The sequence below is a fragment of the Arachis duranensis genome, chromosome 10, assembly GCF_000817695.3.
Source record: "Arachis duranensis cultivar V14167 chromosome 10, aradu.V14167.gnm2.J7QH, whole genome shotgun sequence".
Classification (NCBI taxonomy): domain Eukaryota; kingdom Viridiplantae; phylum Streptophyta; class Magnoliopsida; order Fabales; family Fabaceae; genus Arachis; species Arachis duranensis.
Window position 1 is genome coordinate 6,482,421 of NC_029781.3, and position 24,986 is coordinate 6,507,406.

A 24,986-nucleotide genomic window follows, 5' to 3' on the forward strand; every position below is an offset into this window, starting at 1 on the left:
TTAAAATATAATAGTATTTTAATGTCTCATATGATGCCAACTGGTCTAGTGTATAGTAGATGCCATCTCAAACTTTTCAAAAATCACCAATTCCTATGCATCATTTAACTAATAATAAATTTCCACCTATCGATTCAACCGTTATACTTGTTTGGAGTAATCAAACCTCTGTCTCCAATGCTTTCTAATAGATAGCAGCCATTGAATCACTTCTTCTACTTCATGCTTTCTTCGAAATAGTGGCACGCTAGCGATGATACTCAAAAGCTGATCAGTGAGACTTCTGTGGTTGAGAAAAACATTATGTGGCCCACTGCTCAACTTATTCCTTTGTTTAGATTCGTAGTCACACACTCCAGATTGAGTATAACCCGCCAAGCTACACCCAGATCAAATTGGATCCCGTTGCTAATCGATCGTTTTCCTCGATCCTAACTTGTTTGTGGAAATCTTGGTGTTATACACAATATCGATTTTCAATATACATTAGTCTTGTTAATCTGATCAGATTAGATAGGTGAGTGGATCGGAACCCAAGCCTCTTAATTCGTATTGTTTATATGTTCTACATACATTAGCACATTCAAAGGCATCTTACTCGTTAAATTTTTTTCTGTAGCTAAAATTTTTTGTCATTACAAATCTAACTTTTGATAAGTGTTGCTTTTCATATATAAACCCTTTATAAATTTAGTTGAAGTGCTAAGTATGTTAAGTTCATGTATTTTAGGATAGAGATATTATTACACCATGTTTGGGAAGAGAACGCTGTCTTTGAATCATCCATCATTTGTGATTTATCTGGAGATGTCATTTACATGAGAATTCAGATTCAACAACTCACAGTACTCTGCTTTTTTATCCATTTCTGTTTTCATGTAGTGTCTAAATTGAATCATTAGTAATAGCTAAGAAAATGTTCAAGCATCCTGTATTTTTTATACAAAGCTATCAGTATCAAATGCATTTTAATTTGTTTTACGATTTAGATTGGGTGATTTATGGGCTAGATCTTGGTGTTTAGGACTTTATGCGTGGACTATTTTTACAATTATTTGTTTAGTAACCTGTAATTATTTTATCAGTTTGAATTGCAGGTCTAGTACTCCATTTGGCAACACAATAAGGAAGCTTGGTTTTTAAATTGGTGGCGAAGAAGGTTCCATTCTTCTCACTAAATGCCTTTTTATTGCTATTACGGCAATTTTATGGTTTTCTCTGATGTATTTTATTTATATCTTCTCTGTATCCTTTCTTCCAAAAACTTTGGTAACTTGAGATCTTTATAAAATTAATGTTGTATAATGATAACCTTATTGGCTGTCATCAAATTGTTAAATATGAAGGACTGTAGATTATTTCTTTGTTAATTGCTAAGCAATTTTCTCCTTTTAGGTAATCTGCATTGCTCTCAATCTACTTTCTGAAAATTTTGTAAACGGTGTGGAAAAACTGTCGGTTGATAGGCATTTATCAAAATAATTTGCTATATTTTATTGTTGCAATTCTTGACTTGCGTGTAAACTTGATAGAGAAAGATTACCATGATAGGTAAATTAAATAGTTTCTTACTGGCTAGCATTGGTATTCAATCTAGAGATTTGCTAAGCAAAAGGGAAAACAATCTAATTTGGAATATCTAATTACTAAATTATTAAATTCACCGGCAATTATACTCTTGAAATTTCAATGTACTTTCTATGATGCCGGTCCTGTTATTTGCAAAATAAATCCAAAAGGATATTGCTTTTTATTTTCTGCTTAACTTTCTGGTTTTAATTTTAGCTGAACAAAAATAATGTGTCTTTAGTGCAAACGCAGGTTATGAAGCAGTCCCCTGGGTGTTAATTGCATGCGCTTCGGAAACCAAAATACAACAATACTCGGTGAGTACTACTCATAGAACCTATTATTGATAGGCAGTTAAGAAAAGACTCTTCTGTATATGCCAACGAACTTAAATGTTTTCTTTAGCTCCTGATTTGGTAGTTTTACAACATAATTTGTTGGTGCTGAGATTGAAAATAATGTTTAAAAATGTGATTTATCTGTGTTGTATATATAGACCTTTGACGTATTTTGGCTTGATAAGTGTCTCTTATCATGTATAAACCCTTCATAGAGCATTTACTGCACCATATTTGGGAAGAGAAGGTACATGTTAAGTCCTCTATAATTTGTGTTGAAAGCTTTCCAGAGTTAAGGATCTAAGTTGGAATGCATGGCTGAACAATTTTCATTCACCATTTTTTCGGTTATTAATTTCTAAAATGATTAATGTAAGCAATGCTAGTTTATTACGACCTCCATTGTATTATAAAATAAAACACATAATTTTAACTAAATTCATTAGTAAATAAAATTCTGTCACAGTTTAAGAGAATATAAGGGTCTTACTCACACATATATAAAAGATAGGAATCTTTTCATATATTATAGTCTCATCAAATACTCCTGATGTGAAAGATCCTTTTTTTTTCAAAACATAACTGAACTAAAGCCATTGTCCACGAAATCTGACTACCAATCAAACTGCCAATACATACCTATGTCAAAGAAAGATATAATTCCACAGTTATTACATCATTAACCAATATTCAGATTAATACCAAACTACATTTAAATAAATAGAAAAATTAAAGGCTACATATGAATTAAAGTCTCACTAAAATCAGTTGTCAGATACAAAATTACACTGTAACTAACCTTCATCAATGCATCATGCATCATGCATTCTTAGGCATCCAAACGTTGAGTCAAACCTATCATTGAATCTCTTTGTAAGAATTCGACCTCCTTAACTCATCGTACATTAACCAACATTTCTAAACACCTCCTTAAAAACTACGTTGTCTGTCTCTTGGTTATCTTCATTGTTGCAAATCAAAATCTTCAGACCTTTCCTATTTGTAACTCTTGACACTGCAACATATAGTTGGCCATGTGTGAACACTGACTTCTTTAGAATGAGACCCACATTTGATAATGATTGTCCTTGACTCTTGTTAATAGTCATAGCATATGATACCATTATCGGAAATTGTCTCCGCTGAAACTTAAATGGTATCCTATGGTCTGATGGACTAAGTGTCATTCTTGGGATATAAACTTTTTGGCCACAATTTGTTCCTGTTAAGCTCTGTGCTTCAATGATGTGTTTTCCCAACTTTGATATTACCAAACGTGTTCCATTACATAAGCCACCAGAGTGATCAATGTTCCTTAGTAGCATGATCGGTGTACCTACTTTCACCTTTAACTCATGATTAGGGACGCCCGAACATCTTATAGTGTTTAAGAATTCTGGAGTATGAATGGATGCCATGATGTCATTACTGCACTCTGCTTGACATGCAGTGTCAGAACTATAGTAAGTATACGCCTCGGCAGGGTTGAGACTCATCATGTAATTATTAATCTCGTCAACAGCTTGTAGCGTGGGTGCTAATATTGCTCGTTGTTGTAGGTGGGGAACACAACTTGCACCCCCAAACAAATCAGGATATGTTGCTTCACAGATGGCTACTATAGGATCATCCCACACACTAATAAGAATATCATCTGGGATTTTAACTTTGTCAACTCCATCATTTGGTGTTCCACATTTTCCATCACCAATTGACAATATCCATTCACAAAATTGCTTTATCTCCTTTGATTCTTCAGATGTCTTGTCTGCTTGTAGTCGCATGTTCCTTGTGAGTGTAAGCAATTTACAACTATCCCAAATGTATGATGAATTAATTGTTGCATTAACAATATCTTGCCTGCTGCCTTTCGGTATGACGGGTAAAATCTGTCTAAAGTCTCCTCCAAAGACAACCGTCTTCCCGCCAAACAGTTGGTTCTCACTGTTTGTATTCTTGAACCTCAGTATGTCACGCATTGTTCTATCAAGTGCCTCAATACATAGTCTGTTTACCATAGGAGCTTCATCCCATATAATAATCTTAGCCTTTGTTATCAACTCAGCCAAAGCACTACCCTGTTTGATGTTGCACGTGGAGAACTCATCCAAGTTTAGTGGGATAGAAAAACGGGAGTGTGCTGTCCTTCCACCTGGTAGTAATAACGATGCGATACCACTTGATGCAACTGTCAAAGCAATTTGTCCTTTGGACCTAACTGCAGAAGCAAGTGTCTTCCAAACAAAAGTCTTTCCAGTACCACCGTATCCATACAGGAAAAAAACTCCACCTCTCCCACTGTTCACAGCTTCCATTATTGACTTGTACACTACCCTCTGTTCATCAGTTAATTGTTGTAAGTAAGCAGCATGTTCTCCTGCTAATTTGCGTCTGTTGTATCTAAGCTCATCACATATTAGAGTGTTCAAACCACTGCACATCAACTGCTGGAACGATGTATCAGTGTTTGGGTAAGGCATAGTGGGGTAATCTCGCAAACTCTTGTTGTATGACTTCAATATGCTCTCAATCTCTATCAAAGTTAAATCCTTCAGCTCCTGTTCTGTTAGTTGTAGCTCTGTTGGGGAAGTAAAGTATTTATATAAAATATTATGTAGATTAGTCTCAAATTAATTTATATAAAACAACAATGAGACACAGATTTAACATGTAGTTTGAAATATATACACATTTAAGAATGTTGTTTTGTTCTTTTTGTTGTCCTTTGATTTTAAAGAATACGATTTTACAAATTAGTCATGGTATATGTATCATAAGGTTCTGAATTTAGCACTTTGTAACTATCTCGACTACATGTTATATTAATAATTTAAATTGTTCTTAAAGTAGTTTTACTTTGCGCATGATAGTGATATCCTAACCCTGTAACAGTCATGACTGAAAGATTTTATAAAAGATTTGTTAATATTTACATGTTAACTATATTGCAGTAGTTTAAGTTATTCATCTATATATTTATGAACATTTCAAAGCTACTATTTTTCTTCAACAATATAATGATATATAAATTCTTTCTATTATTTTCAAGGGTGTTGCAATATCCGTCAAACAACAGCACGACACTTTCTTACTGGGTAATAAAATTGCCATAAACTGAAATGACTTGGAGTGGTATAAGCTTGCTCTACACAGAAATTTATACCGGACTACAACCTATAATAATCTTGTAAGTTTCTTACTAATTATCTCATAATCAATCTATTTAATTCTTTTGTTGATCTCTTATTGATTATCCATAGTTCATGCTTAAATATATTATCTATAAGCATAATATAGAATTTAGTACTTCAATATATGTAGTTAGCATTTAGATATATATTAAATAAGTGTGATATACAATTACCATACTTAAATTCTTTAATTGTTTTATGGTATATAGAAACGGCCTATGTCTTTATTTCTAGTCTTGTTGTAGTTTAATAACCAAATAATTGTATCAATAGTCCATGCATAAAGTCTTAAACCCCAAGATATAGCCCATAAACAACCCAAACTAAAACCTTAAACAAATTAAAATGCATTGAAGAATTAAAATGCTTTGAACAATTGCAAAAAGCATCGTGTTATAATATTATAATATATACGAACAAATTATGTATTTATTTCATAGTCATGTTGTAGCTTACTAATTATATAATTGTATGTATGGTCCACGCATAAATTCTCAATTAGACAATATAAAACGTCTGAAACAATTCTAATTTTTTGAGAATTAAAATACCTTGATTGTCAAGCATTCTTCGTTGCTTATGAAGTATGTCATCACCTTGCAATTTCCATGTATTTTCCCATACATTTTCTGGTCTCTCCATTGAGTTGGATGACAAAAGTATTACAAAAAGCTTCCTTAAGTACTCTCCTGAACCCCAGTGGCTTGCTTCTTTGATTGCATCAATGTATTCTTTATCATCATCCAACAATCTCATTGCATAACATGCATCTCTAAATGATGAATAGACGACACCATCGATAGTTCTGATGTCTTCATAGCAAGTAGGACCCTTTACAAAATTTAGGAGTAGCCTTAGGTAATAAATTTCCCCTGATCCTGGTGGAACAAAGAAAATCCTTCCTATGACTGAATGTGATTTCCGCGGAAACCACTTCCTGGTATCTGGCTTCCAAACAAACTTTGATGGGAATTCCACGTATGTTAGGCAGCGTGCTTCTGGGTTAGTTTTGTTAGCTTCAAACCATCCTAAAAACATCGACTCCTTAACTGATGCTTTCCTAGCAACCTCGTCTAAATATTCGTCGTCTTTAAAAACCACCGGTTGCTCATCGGGCAGGTGAAAACCCAACCTTATAACAGAAGGGTCTCTATAGTGCATGTTATACCCAAAGATTCTCCAAACTGCTTCACATGGTGATATGTATCGACAATCGTAATACATGCTAATTTCATCACAATCATCGCTTTTAGTGTCAGCTGTGGCACTCTTATAAAATGAGGCAGTTACACGATCATGACCTTTATTAACATACTTGAATAAATACTTGATTGATCTAGACTGGTTGCACCATTCAACATTTATGTGGGCTCTATATTTTAATAATAGCGAGCTCCATATTTTAATAATAGTGTCCTGTTGTGTGGAACCACATAACGACTATCCAAATCAACACCAGATTTTTTTATTGTCCTTCCATCATCTCTGCGTCTATAAATTGGATATCCATCATCATCAACTGTTGTATTGTCCACAAATTTTTTAGGAAAATGACGAATACATTTGCCATTCTCCATGCATGGAGAGTCTCTCTTAGCACTCCCACATGGTCCATGCATCATGTGTTTTTCAACAGCTTCGTAATAGAGCGGGTCTCTCTGCTTGTCTGGAATCTCAGCAGTGATAATTCGATCTATGTCTTCTCCGGTGGGATATTTGTCATCACGGTGCAGGAATATGAGAATGTGTGCGTGAGGCAATCCACGCTTTTGAAATTCGATTGTGTATACAACTATCAAAATTGAATCACATAATTAGTTGCTAAAATTAAATTATTACAGCTACTCACTAAATATTTCATCATGAAAAACTGCACTTAAGTACTTATAGTTTCTATTGGTACTAAATTACCTATACAAACAATTTGCTTCCACACATGTAATTTCTCATTTTCTGATATTATAAATGATATTCTTATTGACCAAACATATTATATAGTTGTTTTTCATGTATTTTTTTCCAATGCAATTACATCTCTTTAAACAAACTAATAGTTATAATTTTGGATTGTCCTTTTTTAGTAATTACATATTCCACCGTTTAATCTTTTTAGCTAATACCTCAAAGTCTGGATATGTAACAAATCATACTGATAGAAGTTTGTAACATATTAAAATGTACCTGCAACCACTCTTCCAAATATCTTATTTGTCCTTATGTCCTTTATCAGATGATTTAATTTAAGCTTAAAAGCTCTGCACACCATGTCTGGACGATCCTCTGCATTTAATTCTCTATTTTTAAGAAAGTCTTCCAGTTCTGGCCATTTAGGATTACATGTAAATGTTAGGAAAAGATCTGGATACCCAACTACTCTACAAATTGCCATTGCATCTTGATAGTTCTGTATCATATATCTTGGTCCTCCGGTAAATGATGAAGGCAGTATAATCCGTTTCCCTACTGATGAGGGTGTTGTTTCTCCCGTCAAAACAGCTTCCTTAATACCCTTGTACATCTCACATCTAAATTTCTCTTGGTCGAGACGAATGTATGTTAGTCTAGACGACTCAATCATTGAGTAGGAATCTACCAAGAACTGTTGGAAAAAGTCTCCTTGAGTACAATAATGGGGAAGCATCAGCCAATCTTTCTTGAATTCTATAAGCAAAAAAGTCCTTCATTGTCACTTCTTGCCGTCCTTTTTCACAGTTGCCCTTCTTCTTGTTTAGAGGTATGTCTTCTTTGTATCCATCTTCTCCATATGGAAACAATAAGGGATATTGCAACCCCAAGTATGATGGATTCAGTTGATTTATACGTTGTAACCTTCCAGTTTGGGTCTCCACAATAATATCCCTATCTGTACGGTTAATATCGAAGTCACCCACGATCAATGCTGCCACCTCATTTGTGGATGGCAAGTTATACCTCCTACCATCTTTTCCTCTTTTTCCCAAAAGCCTAAGCTTGACCTTTGAAGTGGGTTCTGCTGCTATTGACTGTTTCACATTACGGAATGCCTTTACCAATACATTGTGTTGGTCTAGCATCATCTTGAAGTCATTCACAACTTCTTCTTGAATTGTCTTGTTTTCTTCCGCACTAAACAGTAAAACACACTTGAAAAATTCAAAATTTTACCATAAAAGATAAATACGCTATCCATTATGTCTTTGAGCGTTTCATGAAATACATGTTAAGATATATAAAAATTCATTACATACCCGATTACACACATCCGATTTTGGATCTCATTTTCGGTGTCGATTACATATAGTTGAGCAAATTTTGTCATATATCCGTCTGGTGGAATCAAGCTCCCCATCAAGTGATAATTCTCACCACATAAGATAAATGTTGGTGGTCCTCTGGATGAACTTTTACCTCTATCAATTTTGGCACCCAAAGATGTGAATTGAAACATGCTATTGTATGTTCTAATATTCTCCCGAAAATGTTTGCTCCTGGCATCATTCCCATATAACAAATTGTATAGCACCTTAGGAGCTTCTTGTAGTTGAGGAATCTCCACTTGTCCACCTCTGCAGCATAATGTGTACGTAGGTTCATTTGTATTGTAATGCTTTTCTTTCCTTTCGCCATACCAAAAAAGAGCATTGCAGTATTCACACTCATGCACTACATATCCCATGTTCCAATATTCTGTTATATTCAACCAAAATAATAGTTTTTAAAAAGTTTGTCGCGGTCGAGTAGGTAGAAACATATGTAAGTTTAACAATGATGCAAACATTTAAAAATTACTAATGTATCTTGTAATAATGATTTTGTACATACCAACATTGTCATTAGTAGACTGCGGTACATAATTTCTCATTTGTGGTCTTTTTCTCTCAACCATATTTTTGCTTCCTGCAAAATCCCAAGAGAATCTTAATTGTCAAAAACACAAAAGTGTGCCAAAAAATTGTAGATTGAATTTGTAAAAAAATTATAAAACTGCCAATAGTTTTTGTTATATTACGTAAACAGTCAGTTTTGTTAATTAATGAAAAAACTCCAACATTATTAGCAAATCTCCCACTTGTGGATTTCCATGGTATGTCACTGGTCAGTTGTGTATCCAAATTTAATGTGCCGGTAATATTTAGGAGTGAGAACAACTTGATGGTAGTTAGTTTGAGGAAATTGCATTATTAAAGTTGCATTTAATAAACCTTTTGTATATTAAAATCGTTTTCAAAAGGAGGGTCTTACCATGTAGAGATAGTACACCACCATCATGAGATTGTAAAATAGAATGGTCATGTCTGTTGTCAATTGATTCATCCACTGATACTACAGAAGCATACCCTAAATTTTCAAAAACATGAAGATAGTATAAATTAATCTACCACAACGCTCATGATTGTGCATTTATTCATTTAATCACATTTAATCACCTGAATGATTAACTCTGTGTTTGGAGTGCTTTTTTCTTGCCAACAACACTTGTCTTATTCTTCTATGAGCCTTTGCTTTTTCTATCCAGATATACACAACATTAAACTATGCTTTGCCTCTTCCAAATCTAAGTTATGCCATGTAGGTAGTGCACTTTATAAATGTGAGTTAGACTATGAATATTGTACGATGTGATTCAGTTTAGTTAACTACCTAATAAAATTACATATAAATTACATATAATAAAAAATTAGTTGAGAATAATCAATAATTATATTAAAAATCAAGTTTTGTACTATTTTTCAAAATTAATTTCGTGTAGATTAATTTTAACATTTGTTATAAGAGCACATGTAATCTAAATCCAAAATTAATTATTAAAAAAACACATCAAAAAAGTATTACTATTCCTATTTACGTTTGTTGGGTCAACCCGATTTGTCTCCACCCATATAAAATTTGAAACCACCAATGATGCCTTAATTCATTATAATAATAATGATATAGGAATATTATTTATAATAAAAAGATTTACTTAATCTTAACATAATTGTAAGATATGTTATACTTTTAACTATATCGTCAGTATTATAATAATAAATCAAGTAAGTTTTTCTCTTTGTAATATCTGGTAGTTGCTCTAATATTAAGTAATTTTATCTTTTTATTAAAAATACTATTGCTATGTCATTATTTTATATTAATGCAAAATTATTATTTGAACATCAATTTTTACCATTGATAGTTTGTATTAAAATTTTTTGTAAGAAATTGATTTTATTCATATCTAAATGTTCTTTAAATTATATTATTCAAAATAACTTATAGATAAAAATTATTGAAAAGGACATAAATTTAATAAATATTTTATATTATCTAATAATTTTATTTTAGATATTTAAATAAATTTTAATACTTTATTTTTTAGTACTCTCAGTATTCTTTAGTACTCTAGTATTTCAATTTGAAATTTGTTTACATGAAATTTTGAGAAGAGACTTATTAATCTTTAGCTAATCTTTCTTTGACATAAGATGATGGAGCATTTGTTCCATCCATTTCTTCCTAACTTCACTTATTTATTAAGCTACATAAGTAAAGATTTATTTTTTTTAAAAAATTTTCATAATTATGATTTATTTTTCTTTGAAAATTTTCATAGACTGGTTTATTAAGCTTTGTCAATATATATAACATCGGATAAATTCTTTTAATTTTCTAACCTTCAAAGGGATTTTGTAAGGAGAAAATTATTATAATAACATATATTCTTGAAAAATAATTTAAGTTATTTATAAAATATTATTTGGTCTATTTAAGAAAAACTTCCTTAATTTTTAGAAAATATTATATACCTATATTTAATACGCAGGCCATACTCTCTTTGAATTTATTCTCTCAATTGAATTATTACTCAATCTGTAGGATGAACTTTGTGAAAATGGACCTTTTTATCATGAATTGTTAGAAACTTAACAATTACAGAATTTGCATTTCTAACTTTTGAGCAGTGCAGACCAATTTAGATTTATATTATCACTATTTCCATAGCCTCTTGATAGTGCACTCCGATATAAATTCATTGTCTAAAAACTTGCATTCAAATTACTCGTGTATGGTAAATTATTTTTTTATCACCACCTTCCAAACAGATTATGAATATAGAATTATTTAGGATGGATAGAACTAAGTACATTTTTTTTTTGAAAATACGAATTTAAAAATATTATATTCAATTCTCAATAGTCAACCTCTCATTGAACCATTGTATTTTCAAAAGATTTTTGAAAAAATGAAAGAATTTTAGGTATATAATTTTTTGTAAAAATTTAATTAATTCAAAATATTTATTATCGTTGATTAAAAAAGTAAATTGAAATGACAATTTAATGTTTTCATACTCTTAAAATATTATTTATTTATTTATTTATTTTTCTAGCATTTTTTTTATCATTCGATCACAATAGCATTCTTTATCATCCAATGATCACACTAATATAATTTAATTCAATAAAATTATTTATTATCATTTGATTGAATAAAATTTCTATTTTAGCTGAAAATTTTAGAATTTCTCAATCTCAAGATCATCCATGTTAAATCATTAAAAAATATAACTAAGAGCGTGTAAGCGTCTCTTCATTCAAGAGTATGATTGAGATCAGAGAGCTTGGCTCTTGTGGTTCTTTAATTTTCGTCAACCAAAACCTTATGTATTTCTGATATGGCTGAATCACAATTTTACTGTAGAAAAAGAGCTACGAATGCGAGTTTGATATGTTGAAGACCAAAATTCTGAAGTCATTATTTATATTTGAGTGTGACACTCATTAAACCCTAAAACTCAAATAAAACATTATCTATGATTTTAATCTCATTTATCCAAATAAAAAGTAATAATGACTTATTTAATTCAACATTTATGACAATAAATGAGATCACCGTTATATAAGTCATTTAATGTGAAATTACTTAATTTGAAATTATAATTAATATATGTATTGTCCATAAATATATTAAAAAATAATAATTTTTTACCAATCTTCTACTTGGGTTATAAATATATATTTTCCTGAGATAATCACCTTTTATAAATTTTACGCACAAATCTGAATGTTATTTCTCTTATTACTTTAATAATTTAGTTTATCTCATATATTAGTTATGAAATTACCAAAATTTTTATCACATTAGTGTCGCAACAAAACCACGATGATCCCATACTAAAATACTCAACCACATAGATCAAATTTGGATGAGAAAATTCAGAAATTACATGCAAAAATGATCTCATGCATGTCTATTTTTAACTTGAATAAAAATTCTATTTTATTCAGTGACAGACTTAGATAAAACTGTAATGGCAACGTCCGGGCTCATAGCGGCGGCGACTAAGTGATGAGTCTGTGAAAGAAGCAGAGAAGAACTAACAGACTCACAATGAAAGAGAGATGGGGGGAGAATTTACCTAGAGATAAGGGACTCGGCAGGAGAAAGGTGGCGACGGGCTCAACAGTGACCGTAATGGGATAAGCAGCGATGATGACATGAGCTGTGAACAGTAACGCACCCAGAAAAATTTAGTAATGGGGGCAAAAATATAATAAAATTTAGGTATAGATATTTTTTTTGCTTCCCACGATACTTAACAAGTTAAGGACTAATCCGTCATGAATTTGAATTCCATTTAAGAATATACAATTGGCCGGCAACGAGTTGCTATACATACAAGACGGAATTCGTACACTCAATACTTAGTTAAGCGAACGATTAAGTTGATCACTTGACCAATCCAAATTGGTTTAGATATATTCAAAATTTAAAATTAGAACTATCTAATACATATTGCAAAATTAACTATCACTATTTTTTTAGTTTATTTATTTATTTTTCATACTAAATCAAATTTAATAATATAATTATTATTATGTGTTAAGTTTAACAAAAAAATTTTAACATAAAATATAAAAGAACTATTTATATTTTATTTTGAGACAAATATAATATAATAAGTGGTATATATGTATATAAGTACTAATTTTTTTTTAAAAAAATTTTATGGGCAAATGCCCATTTTATATTAAACGTGGGTCCGTCCTTGACTGTAAAGGAAGATGGGAGTTGTGAAGGGGTAGGCGGCGATGGACTCAGCAACAACGATGATGGGAGCTATGCGGTTTTTTGTGAAGAAGGCGAGAAAAAGAAGATTCTGGGTGAAAATGACTTAATTTATCTTGCATGGCTATAGAGTATAGACTGAAACTATGAATCACTGAATCTGTGATGTGAGGCAAATCCTAATTCCTAAAAAGTGTTTATATGTATATATCTGGGGCAGGTACACCCTAAACTCGACCATGTCCTGTCCTAAGCAAAATTTCCCCCCGACTCAGGTCAAGTTATTACCCTCTCCATTTGAGTATGGACGGGTCGGGTACCCACGTTTCGGAAACTCCTGCCAATTCTAATCACATATTGATACTCCATTTATTAAGGGTCTATAGCTAGCCAATGGATTGCTATATACACAAAGTGAGATTCTAACTCCTAATAGTTGTTTAAACAGACGAGTGAGATGATCACTTAACAAACTCAAATTAATTAAGACAAATACTAATTATTTTTAATATTAAAAATTCCGAGAGTTTGATTTTAATTATAACTTTGTAAAATATTTATAATAATAATTACTATATATATTATTTAATTTTTTAATAAATTTTTTTATAATTTTATGTATTATCTCGTACAGGGTACAGGAACATACACTAGTGAAGTTAATAATTAAAAATGAGTTGAATTTTATTTTGGCTCTTGAAATTTTTGAGAGGCTTCAGTTTCATCCCTAAATTTATAGTTATTCAATTAATATTCTAAAATATTGAATCATGCCCCAAGTTTGCTTTTGTCGCTAGTTCCATTAACGAAAATTTGATGTGGCATGTTAACTCGCCAGAGTGTGTATCTATGTGTTACCCAACTTGCCAGAATGAATGTGTAATGAGTGAATGATGTGACAAATTTGAATGAACTTAATTTAACCCCTCCTTAGATGATAAAACCCTAATTTGCAACCCTCCTTTCCAAATACTTTCAAGACTGTGGTGGAGAAATGACGAATTCAGGAAGCCAAGCTGCAGTGAGTTCTGCACGATCACGTTCTCATGGGACTTCCGTGAGGAATCGTAATAGTGGGAGGTTGGGGGATATTCCTAATTGGTGTGGTTGTAGAATGCGTCCAGTGCTTCAATGTGTTGCTACTAGTATTTGTGTTTGATGAGTAAGCTTAAAATTTTTTCTTTTTGTTGGTTGTTGCGAAATTAGCAGAGTTCTGGAAGAATGTGGTGTGGTTTCTTTGTGTGGACAGACGGTGAAGAAGAAAAGAGTTTAGTGGGCAAAACACAACCTACAAGCAGTGATGATAGTCGAAAGATGAATTTAGTATGGAGAATTACTTCAATGGAAGTCAAAATTAGGTGTTTAAAAATATGGATTAGTGTTTTAAATTTGGTTATTTGTTTAGTCGTGTTTCTAACTGTTATGTATGGTGTAAGTATGATTAAATTTTGATTAAAAGTGTGGACCTGAAGGTGTGTACTCTGAGGGTGAATGAAAGCATTGTATTCAGATTTCTATAAAAAAGAAGTATGGAGTTAGCTCCTCTGGTACATATGTCATGTTGCAATAATGAGAAAGTAAAACTAAGTATTAAACATATTGTTACCATTCATAAACCTGAAAAAAGTGTCTACATTTAGTGAATATCCAAAAGCATTGCTTGCCAATAACTGAACAAATATCCAAAAAGTCATAAACAAAATACATCCAGAAATTCTTTAACAAAATAACCCAAAAGTTTGGACACACATAACCATGTTCCAGTGACACAAGATAAACATAATTAAGAAAATAACTACCCTAACTATAATAGTCCATCACAACTAAACATCATTCATTTCTTCCTAGGAGGTTTGAATACTGGCTTCACTCCTAGTGTTGGGACAAATTTTATGAATTCAGCCATCCTTGAAGATGTTCCAACACTTGCTCCTTGCAATGGGTCAACACTTGATAATCCTGGGACTGGAGATGCTTTTCTCTTAGGTTGTAATTTGTTGGGCCTCGTTGCAGGAATTATCTATGGTTGCATGAGTGGAATACAAGTCTCCGTCAATCAAAATAAAATTAAACTAAACAGATATTTAAAATAAACGTTAAAAACACAAATAATATGACATGTTGGATTTCTACTTATTCCTGATCTCCATTATCTGGTTGTGAAAAAGGTGTATGTGATAGCACAATCTCCGAAGGAGCATTAGTCATTGTTGGGGCTGCAGAAGTGGCAACATCAGTTGCTGGGACAGGGTCATCCTCTGCTTTTCTGTCTTGTGAAGACTAACCCTTTATGTTTTCATTTGCATTAGAACCTTTTCTTTCTCCTTAGCTACTACAGCTGCTGCAGCAGCAACAAGGGCAGCTGCAATGTCATCAACTTTTCTATGGGAGCAGCTTCTCTTCGTGTGACTTTTTGTTCCACAATAAGCACAAAAAAACTTCTTGTACTTTCTAGGCAGTTTTATTGCATCTGTCTTACTCTTCTTACTTCCTGAAGGCTCTTCATTTGCATCCTTTCGTCGTTTCTGCTTTAAAGGACCTAGCTTCCTCCGAATCTTGGGAGCCTGGGACCTACTATACTGAGACTTCTCCCACATTGTTTGTCCAAGTATGGGATTCAAAAAATGCTTATATGTTTTTCTATATGAGTCTATTGTCAACCACTTGTGACAATAGTCTTCAGGATTCTCATTGAGTCTAGCTATTGCAACACATGTGTGAAGGTGGGCTGGGCTGCAGGTGAACAGTTGGGTTGGGCTGCAGGCTTTGACTTGGGCTGGACTGTAGGTTGAGAGGTGGTTGGGTTTGAGGTTTAGAGTGGGGCTGAGTTGGAGGAGCAGATTTCAGCTGGCTTAGGGTTGCAGAGTTTGCTTCAGAGAATGTGATTGTATTTTGTTCAAGGGGTGTGTTTGGAATAGATGAAGATGGATTTGAGGTGGTGTCAGATACCATGATTTTTAGATTGGGGGTCATAGGGACTAGTTGTGGAACCTCATCACCTTCACCTTCAGAATTTTCATGCTCAAAGTACACATGCAGTACACCTTCATTATTCTTTGCGTGAAAGCACATCTCCAAGAGCTCATTGTCATGTGAGAGTGCTCTCAATCCATTCTTCAAGGACCTCCTAGGAGCTAGCCATCAGCACTCCTTCAAGTTCTCATATCCTAGAACCTTGTAGTAATTTCTTATTGAGAACACGTCTAATGTATCTTCCTCTAGTCTAAATAACTGTTCAATTTGGTCTCAGACATACACGACTTCTCCATCTTCTTTTGTTTCAAAACTTCCTCCATAGTGGATGAAAATTGTTATATCATCATCCATTTACATTGCAAAATAACAAAAATTACAACAATAATTTTAAAAAACAAAGCATACTAACTTAACTGACTTCAAGTTCCAAACAGGACAATAGGTCATCATTCTTTTTTAAACAACAATTTTTTTAAACACAAGCAATAACACACACATAGTAACATTTATCCACAAACAGCAAAACATAAAATCGACATTCTCTTCTTCAGCAAGGAAAAAAAAACCCTAGCATCATTCACATGCAACAATTTTCAATGCCCTAAATATAACCACACCTTGCTTCGACAATAACAATGCAATACAAAAACTAAAACAAAAGCAAAAAACAGAGTACTAAGAAATTTGAGAAAAAAATAAAACTTCACTTCTTAACCTGAGTTTTGTCGTCTCTTTCCACGCCAATGCTAGTTCGTCAGCAACCTCACCCAGCAGTCCAATACACCACTAATGTTACTCTGATTCTCCTTTCTCACAATCAAGCATTAGAGAAGAACAAAAACGTGGAGAAGAAGAATAGATGAAGTTACGTCTGTGTCTTCATCTATATATTCACCCAACTTTTTTAACCCAACGAAGCCCTTAAACGACGTCACATTGAGTTAAAACTGGGAGGGAACATAAAACGACGTCGTTTTAGGGTTTTCTACGTGTCAACTTAACGTGTTACATCAGATTTTCATAACAGAGATAGCTACAGAGGCAAACATGGGTCACGATTCAATATTTTAAGATCTTAATCGGGTAACTATAAATTTGGGGTTTAAATTGAGACCTCTCAAAAATTTTAAGGGTCAAAATGAGTTTCAACTCATTAAAAATATTAAATAAAAATTTAGTAAATTATTTAAATTATTTAACATTTTTATTTATCCAATTCGCTTAAAATTAACTGTAACTGAATATTTATTTTATTAAAATGCTAATTTTATTGTACTTGAATAAAACAAAAAAGTAGATATTTTGATCAAATTAGTTAAAGTAAATTCATATCTCAAAACACAAATTTATAAAGATACGCAGAAAATCATTTCTCACATATAAATAAAGATGAAAATATACGTGTATTTATTTATATGTGAAGTTGTTAATTAAGAATTATTAAATGATTTGATAATTTTAATTAAATTATTGTCTATTGATTGTAAACTATCAATTTTATGTAAATTAATATGCTCATACAAAACATCGGCAGTTGAAGGCGCGCATCAAAGAGGAACTCTATAGGATGGATCCACCATTTTCAAGATGAACAAGTTACCTCTATTGCCTCTTGATATTCTGTAAGGTAAATTCAAATTCAGATTACAGTAACAATAATAATGAACAAATAGAAACATTATTTAACATTGGTGTTTGGTGTAAGTAAGATAACCTTAAATCTTGGTCCAAATAAGTAATTTCCAACTGACCACGACCACTCCCTGGTGATTTTATAGGTATCTGCACATATAATTGCATTATAAAAGAAACGCAGCACAATCCATGATTTTTATATAATTGCATTATATAATTGTATGTGTGTTTTGTAACAAGAACATTGAATATAGTCACCACTTGTTCCTTGGTTGTGATTTTTCTTGGCAGGTTTGGTGTGCTTGGTTATCATTTGTCGGGAGGCTATGGTCTTGCCCGGGGACGTTAAAAGAACATTTCATAAGTTGGACTGAGATATCAGCTAGCAAGGTGGAGCGCAAGAGGTGGTTGATGGGATTTTGTGCGATTACATGGAACATCTGGCTAGAAAGGAACCGAAGAATTTTTCAGAATAAAGGAAGAGGGGTTGACGACATCATTCATATGTCATTCATGAACTATAAGGAGTGGTTAGGTGTAGATCCTTTTTGTTGTTGATGGCAATGCCGGAGATGACAAAGGGATAAGCATTAGTGTTGATAGGAGTTACTTAGATTGCTTTATGATATTCACTGATTCTTATGTTGTTTCGCTCTACTTGTTGTGTTGAGCTTCTCTCTTTCAAAAAAAAAATCCATGATAAATAAGACCACATATGAAACTTATAAAAGTAATACCAGGCTAGCAATCTTGAAGAAATCAAACTTGACAAGCACCCTTCTTGAGTTTAGTGGCACTAAATTTGCAGTGGCCTGCTCCAATGTCCAATATAATAGAATAAGCTCCTTCCAAAGTATAGTAGAAGATTGTAGAGGCCTAGTGGGTAGAAATATGCATTACCTGGTTGAAGAATGGCCAAGTTTCTATATTTTGAGCTCTTAAGGTATCCACATTGATTGCCTGATATATCTTTCCATTTGGTCGCAACAACTTAGGTCTCTATTCCATATTTTAATTCACCAATAACTAGTTAATTCTCACCTAGCTAGCTAAGGCAAATCAATAATAAATTTATAACATAATAAGAGCAAGGTTGACTTACACACATAAGACTAGCGCTTAAGGTTCAATTCAGTTTAATTAGATTTTTTTTAAAAATTAGTTTAAATAATAAATACTTATATTAAAAATAGTTTATAAATAAATTATTTTGTATTTGATTTTTTAGTTCTAAAAATACTTATTTTAAAAGAAATGTGATAAAAAAAATTTATTACGAAAAAAGTCATTTTTTTTAATTTTCTATAAGTAATTAAATAAATTTTTAGAAAGTTACAATTTAATTTTAAAAATTACACTAAATATTAATAATATTACCTTTTATAAGTCAAAAATAAAAAAATTAGCTTTTGAACCTTCTCAGTGGTTAATCTAGTCAAGTTTTTTTTTTTAAAAAAAAAAACTACTTGTGTTTTGAAAAAGTGCAAACATCTCATTTATTTATGGTGAGTAAAAGATATCATGTATTATTTGTGTGGAGCGTTCTACTGTACAGATTGGAGTGGTATACATTTTTTTATAGTTATTTTTTATTATTTTATTATTATTCAAAATGTACATCCTACCTTTATTAATCTCTCTTTCATTTTATTAAAGAAAAAATTTATAAACTTACATCTTTACCATATAATTTACCTATTTGTGTTTATAATTTTTAAAAAGTTGACATGTTTTAATTAAAAAATTTAATATAATTTCATATATTAATAAAATCTAAATTTATTACTATATTTATATTTATTATCTTTTTTTAATTTTAAATGTTATTATCAAATAAGTATACTTATTAAAAATTATTTTTTAATTTAATTTACTAACTATAAATATTACAATTTAAAAACACTATCTTTCAAAAACTAATTTTAATAAATTAGTCTAAAAAAAAATAAAAATTTTACCACGTACACCTAAATCTATGTCTCAACTCTCAACTAAAAAACTTTTCCCTAAGAATGTGAAAAATGGAAACTTATGTTGGGTATGCCAGAAAGGCAGAAACTAGACTAATAAACCTGTGTCTGCAGAAGAGATTGAGATGTTGTATACAGAAGCTCCCATTTTCCATTGAGCAAATCAGATTTAAGAGGTTCCATAACAGGATTAACGGCCTCAAGTTTACGAGCAATCTAGAAAGATACAGAATCCAAAAAGTAAATTTTTTTAATTAATAATCTAACAAAAATAAATATACATAAAAATTAGAATTTTTAATTTTTGGTACACGTGAGTTAAATTACAGAATCAAGTTTACATTTAAAATGAAAAAAATTAGCCAAATAAATGTGTAAAAGACACGTGTTGAAGCTGAACCTGGTCCACACGTTGTTGGTCCTCAGCAGAAGCCTCTGCACCTCGGTTAAGTGGTTCAATTGTGTGAAGGAGCTCCTTCTTGAGGCTCTCAACATCTCTTTTTCCTCTGCTCCGAAATCCTTGGAAGAAGGAAACCTTGTTCCTCCATTTTCCAGAATCAGATAGTGTGATGTAGGTACTGCTACTACTCAATTTTTGTGGTGAAGATGAGAAAAGAGGATATGGTGGCTGTTGTTGTATGGAATTATGGGAATCGATTCTTATGTATTTGAAGGAAAGAGTAGTAGAGAGAGCCATTCCGAGATGATACTCTCAAATTTTCATGCTAACATTTTGTCTGCTGAAAATGAAAATGGATACAAGTTGAAAATTCATGTTTTTTTTTCCTATTGCAAAAATTTGCTTCCAGTTTATATTAGAAGAAAATGTTGGCTAGTGTATTTATATTCTTTCTATTGCCTTATTAAAAAAAACTGAAATGACATTAAATTTTTTTAATAGAAAGTCATTTTTAACACCCACCCCCCTCTAAGGTAAATGTATATTGGTAAAATAGCGAAAGTAGTGTATGTAATTTTGATAAATGTAAGGAGTGTGAGATTAATTTAAAAATAAATATTTGACTCTTTAATTCAAAAATAAATAAGTTTCTAACTATTTACCAAAAAAAAAAAATAAGTTTCTAACTAATTGAAAAAAAAATATATCCTACTTTTTAAAATATAAGACATATAAGTTCTTCCATCTAAAATATACAAAGATAAATATGTGTTAGTTTGGATTGATTTTTTAAGTGAAAAAAGTATTTATTTTTAAAAAGTAAAATACTTTTATTCAATCTAAAACTTATTTGGATGCGTCTTTAAAGAAAGAGTAAAGTATCCTCTTTATTCCCAATATTTGGGGTAAGTTTTAAAGTTGTTCATAACGTTTAATAAATAGTCCTATTTAAGTCACTAACATTTGAAAATTAGTTCAATGTTATCCTGGTGTTAGTGATTCGTTAATAGAATTGACGATGTGACAAAATTGAGACGATTTTGAAATGATAGGGACTTAAATAGGACGAAAATTTTAAGGACAAAAACGATACATAGAAATAAATTTTAATTTTATCTTTCAATAATATCAATTTTTTAGGTACATAGTTATTCAATTATTTTTTAATTTTATTCTTAATCACGTTTTTTTTTCTTAAGTGGATTTATTTTTATTAAGAACAAAATAAAAAAATAAATTAAGTAATTATTTGTCGTAAAAAAATTTAAAATTATTGAAAAAAAGATTAAAATTTATTAAAAAGTTAAAAAAATTCAATAATTTTAATAATTTTAATTTTTAATAAATTTTAATCCTTTCTTTAATAACTTCAATTTTTCACGACAAATAATTACTTAATTTATTTTTCAGTTTTGTTCTTATTAAAAATAAATTCACTTAAAAAAATAATGTAATTAAAAATAAAATTAAAAAATAACTAAATAATTAGCTACCGTAAAAATTTGATATTATTGAAGACTAAAATTAAAAATAAATTTTAACTAAATTAAATATAAAAAAATTTTGATATATTAGAGACAAAAGGTATAATTTATACTTTATTGTAAATATACTATGCTCTTTTTTTTTTCACAAGTTTATGTACTAATTATTCTACAAATATTTTATTTTAGAATAAAAGTAATGTGATTAAGTATAATTTACTTAAATGTGATTAAAAAATAATTGAATAATTATGTACCATAAAAAATTGATATTATTGAAGGATAAAATTAAAATTTATTTCTATGTATCGTTTTTGTCCCAACTTTTTCCTCCTATTGCAGTTCCTAATATTTCAAAATCGTCTCAATTTTGTCCTATCGTCAATTATGTTAATGGATCCCTAATGGCAAGACAACATTGAATCAATTTTAAAACGTTAAGGTCTTAAATAGGACGATTTAAACGTTAGGGACAATTTAAAACTTACTCGAAACATTGAGGACAAAAATGATACTTTACTCTCTATGTCATCTAGAAGATGAATGATATTTTTAAATTTTTAATTAATTAAAATTTTATTTTCTTTGAGTTAAACGAATAAAGATTTATTTGTCATCTTCTTTAAACATTCCATGTCTCCTAAAAAAATAATGAACGGTACAATTATATCAAAATTAAATTTGTTATTTACAAAGTAAAAAGTAAATAGTAAAACAAATTTTTGAATTAATTTATTATTAAATTTAAAAAAGGAGAAATAACAAATAAAATATCATAAATCCTGAGTTATAAATTTTAAATTTAAACCATTGATATAAAATATAATAAATAATAAATTAAAATTGATTTGATTAATAAAAATAAGTCTTTAAGAATGAGGCTTATTTATGAGTATTTTTGAAGATAATAAAAGAGAGAGAAATAAAATGTGGTTTTCAAAATGAATGGTTAATTCAAGAATAGAAATGGAGATGTATATTGTGTGGTATATTAGAGCATCAAGTTGCTACCTTGTTAGAGGAGGGACAAGCATATGTCAACAATATCCAACCACCATGAAAGCTGCTACGACGTGCTATCAAATTCTAGGTGGTTGACACTTTCTCAATTTTATTTCCTTCTCATGGTGTTGCACCAAACACCTATTTCTTGTGCTCATTCTTCAGAAAAAACCACCACCCTTTTTTCTTCTCTGATATATTATTATTCACCCTAATGTTTGGAACATAATAAAAAGTCAATCCAAATAGTTTAAAATTATTTTATTTAACCTTCATTAATTATTACTAGAATAATTATACAATTTTAAATATAATAAATATGTAATTATATATGCATGAATGTTATATGAATAAAATTATAGATGTTATATTATATAAAGTAAAGTATCGTTTTTGTCCCCAACGTTGAGGGTAAGTTCTATTTGTGTCCCTAACGTTTAAATCCTCCTCTTTGTATCCTAACGTTTGTAAAAGTGATTCAATGTTATTCTGCCATCAATTATACTAACAAATCAGATTATATTTTTCAATTATTCTCATTTGAATGTATTCATTCTCAATTATGTCTCACTTGGATGTGTTCGATTTTAATATTATACCCACTATTTGTGTTTAGATTCAATTATGTCCCTAGAAAAAGTGAAATATGTAAATATTGTAGGAATTAGTTTCAACTTTGGATGAGCTATTTTTCGAAGTGGATCATTAATTCTATCCCAGACATTTGTATTCTAACTTCAAAAAGAGATTTTTAAAACTCAAACTAAAGCGTTCATGATGTGTAATTGATGACAGGATAATATTGAATCACTTTTATAAACGTTAGGGATACAAATAGGACGATTTAAACGTTAGGGATACAAATAGGATTTACCCCAAACGTTGGGGACAAACGATACTTTACTCTATTATATAAGATTATATTTGTTTATAAGTACAAGATACTGAGACATAGACATAGAAACATAGACATAAAATTTTATTTAGCAAATAAGATATAAACATAGATATTATATGTTAAAATACTGAATTAATATATTTTGTGTCATTCCGATAAAAAAAACAAACACTATTTATTTTATCTTTTTTTCCTTTTATTTTCACTCTTAATTTTTTATAATATAGCTTTTACTTTTCTATTTTTCTTTCTAATTTTTATGTGAAAAAATAAAATAAATTAGACTTTTTATTGTTTTTTCAATTTTATATTCAGTTTATCACTAAATAAAATACAAAAATATTAATTTTTTATTATCTCTATTCTAAGTTTCATATCTTATACTGTTTTCAAAATTAAATACAGTCTAAAATAATTTTAGATGTTATCTTCCTAACATTACTGTAATATTAATATTAACACAGCCTTTTAATTTCTCCACTTTATATTATTGATTGAATTTGATACATGACACTAATAGATTTGGCAATGTTCATGCACATACAGAAGACTATTATATTTTTCAAAATTGTGATGGTGCATTTGGCTGGCATTCATTCTCTTCTATTTTTTTTAACATTATTTTGCTAATTTTTTTTAATTAAGTTATGCCAAGATGCAGAAATAATATTAAATCAAGGCTATGTGAGATTTTAAACGTTCTTTTAGTTCAATTACTATAAAATCATTACACATTTTCACCAAATAATAAGCATTTTTTCCAATAAGACCTCTCTCCAGATTTCATTTTATATAGATTTCTTTATCTATTTTTTTATTTTATTGGATATTCTGTATCCTTAGCTTATCAAAATTATGTTATCATGTTGAATACAGGTAGGACCTAGCTATATGGTATATCCATATTATTCAGTACCTAATATTTGATACGGTTGTTGTTGCTTTGTCATATTATAATTCATTTTGATGTTTCACAGAAAAGTGCTTCATCTTTTATTTTAATGAATTTTTAAAATATTAACTAATAATATCAAAGTAAGCAACTTAAAAAAAAAAAAACTAAATATCTAGTATCAAATGTTACACTGATTAGTTAAGTATACAAACACCTAATTAATTTGACAAATGCTTTTTTAATTAGTAAATTGACTTACATGTCATTCTTTATGATTATATCAACTAATAAAAAGGGCTTCTAAGTTCTAAACCCCTCTCAATTAAAAGAAACCAATGCATTGAGCAAAAATAATTACTTTTCTGTTCTTAGAAATGTTATTGATCTCATTGTAAATTTTAATGTAATAAATTTCAATAACGTTGAACTTTAATTATGAGAGTATACACGTACATATACACAAGAGCAAGATTGAACGTGAGTCGAGTTAGATCCAGCTTAAACTCATTCACAAAAATTGAATTTGGTTTATGACTCGACTTATTAACAATTGAGTCTATTTCTTAGACTTAAACTCGGCTCATCAAAATCTCACGAGATGAC

At 30.4% G+C, this 24,986-nt stretch overlaps 1 protein-coding gene across 1 annotated transcript; it reads right to left on the bottom strand.

Moving 5' to 3' along the window:
• Positions 1–2,812: 2,812 nt before the first annotated feature.
• On the bottom strand, positions 2,813–20,571 carry LOC107468840 (uncharacterized). Its single transcript, XM_016088212.3, is given in 16 exon segments — positions 2,813–4,485; positions 5,650–6,490; positions 6,493–6,890; positions 7,280–7,706; positions 7,708–8,203; positions 8,326–8,764; positions 8,900–8,974; positions 9,320–9,415; positions 9,505–9,585; positions 12,474–12,557; positions 17,700–17,719; positions 17,814–17,881; positions 18,472–18,546; positions 18,635–18,733; positions 19,807–19,920; positions 20,105–20,571. Coding segments are annotated over 16 exon segments (5,283 nt in total). The 5' UTR covers positions 20,402–20,571.
• Between the last annotated feature and the right edge of the window lie 4,415 nt (positions 20,572–24,986).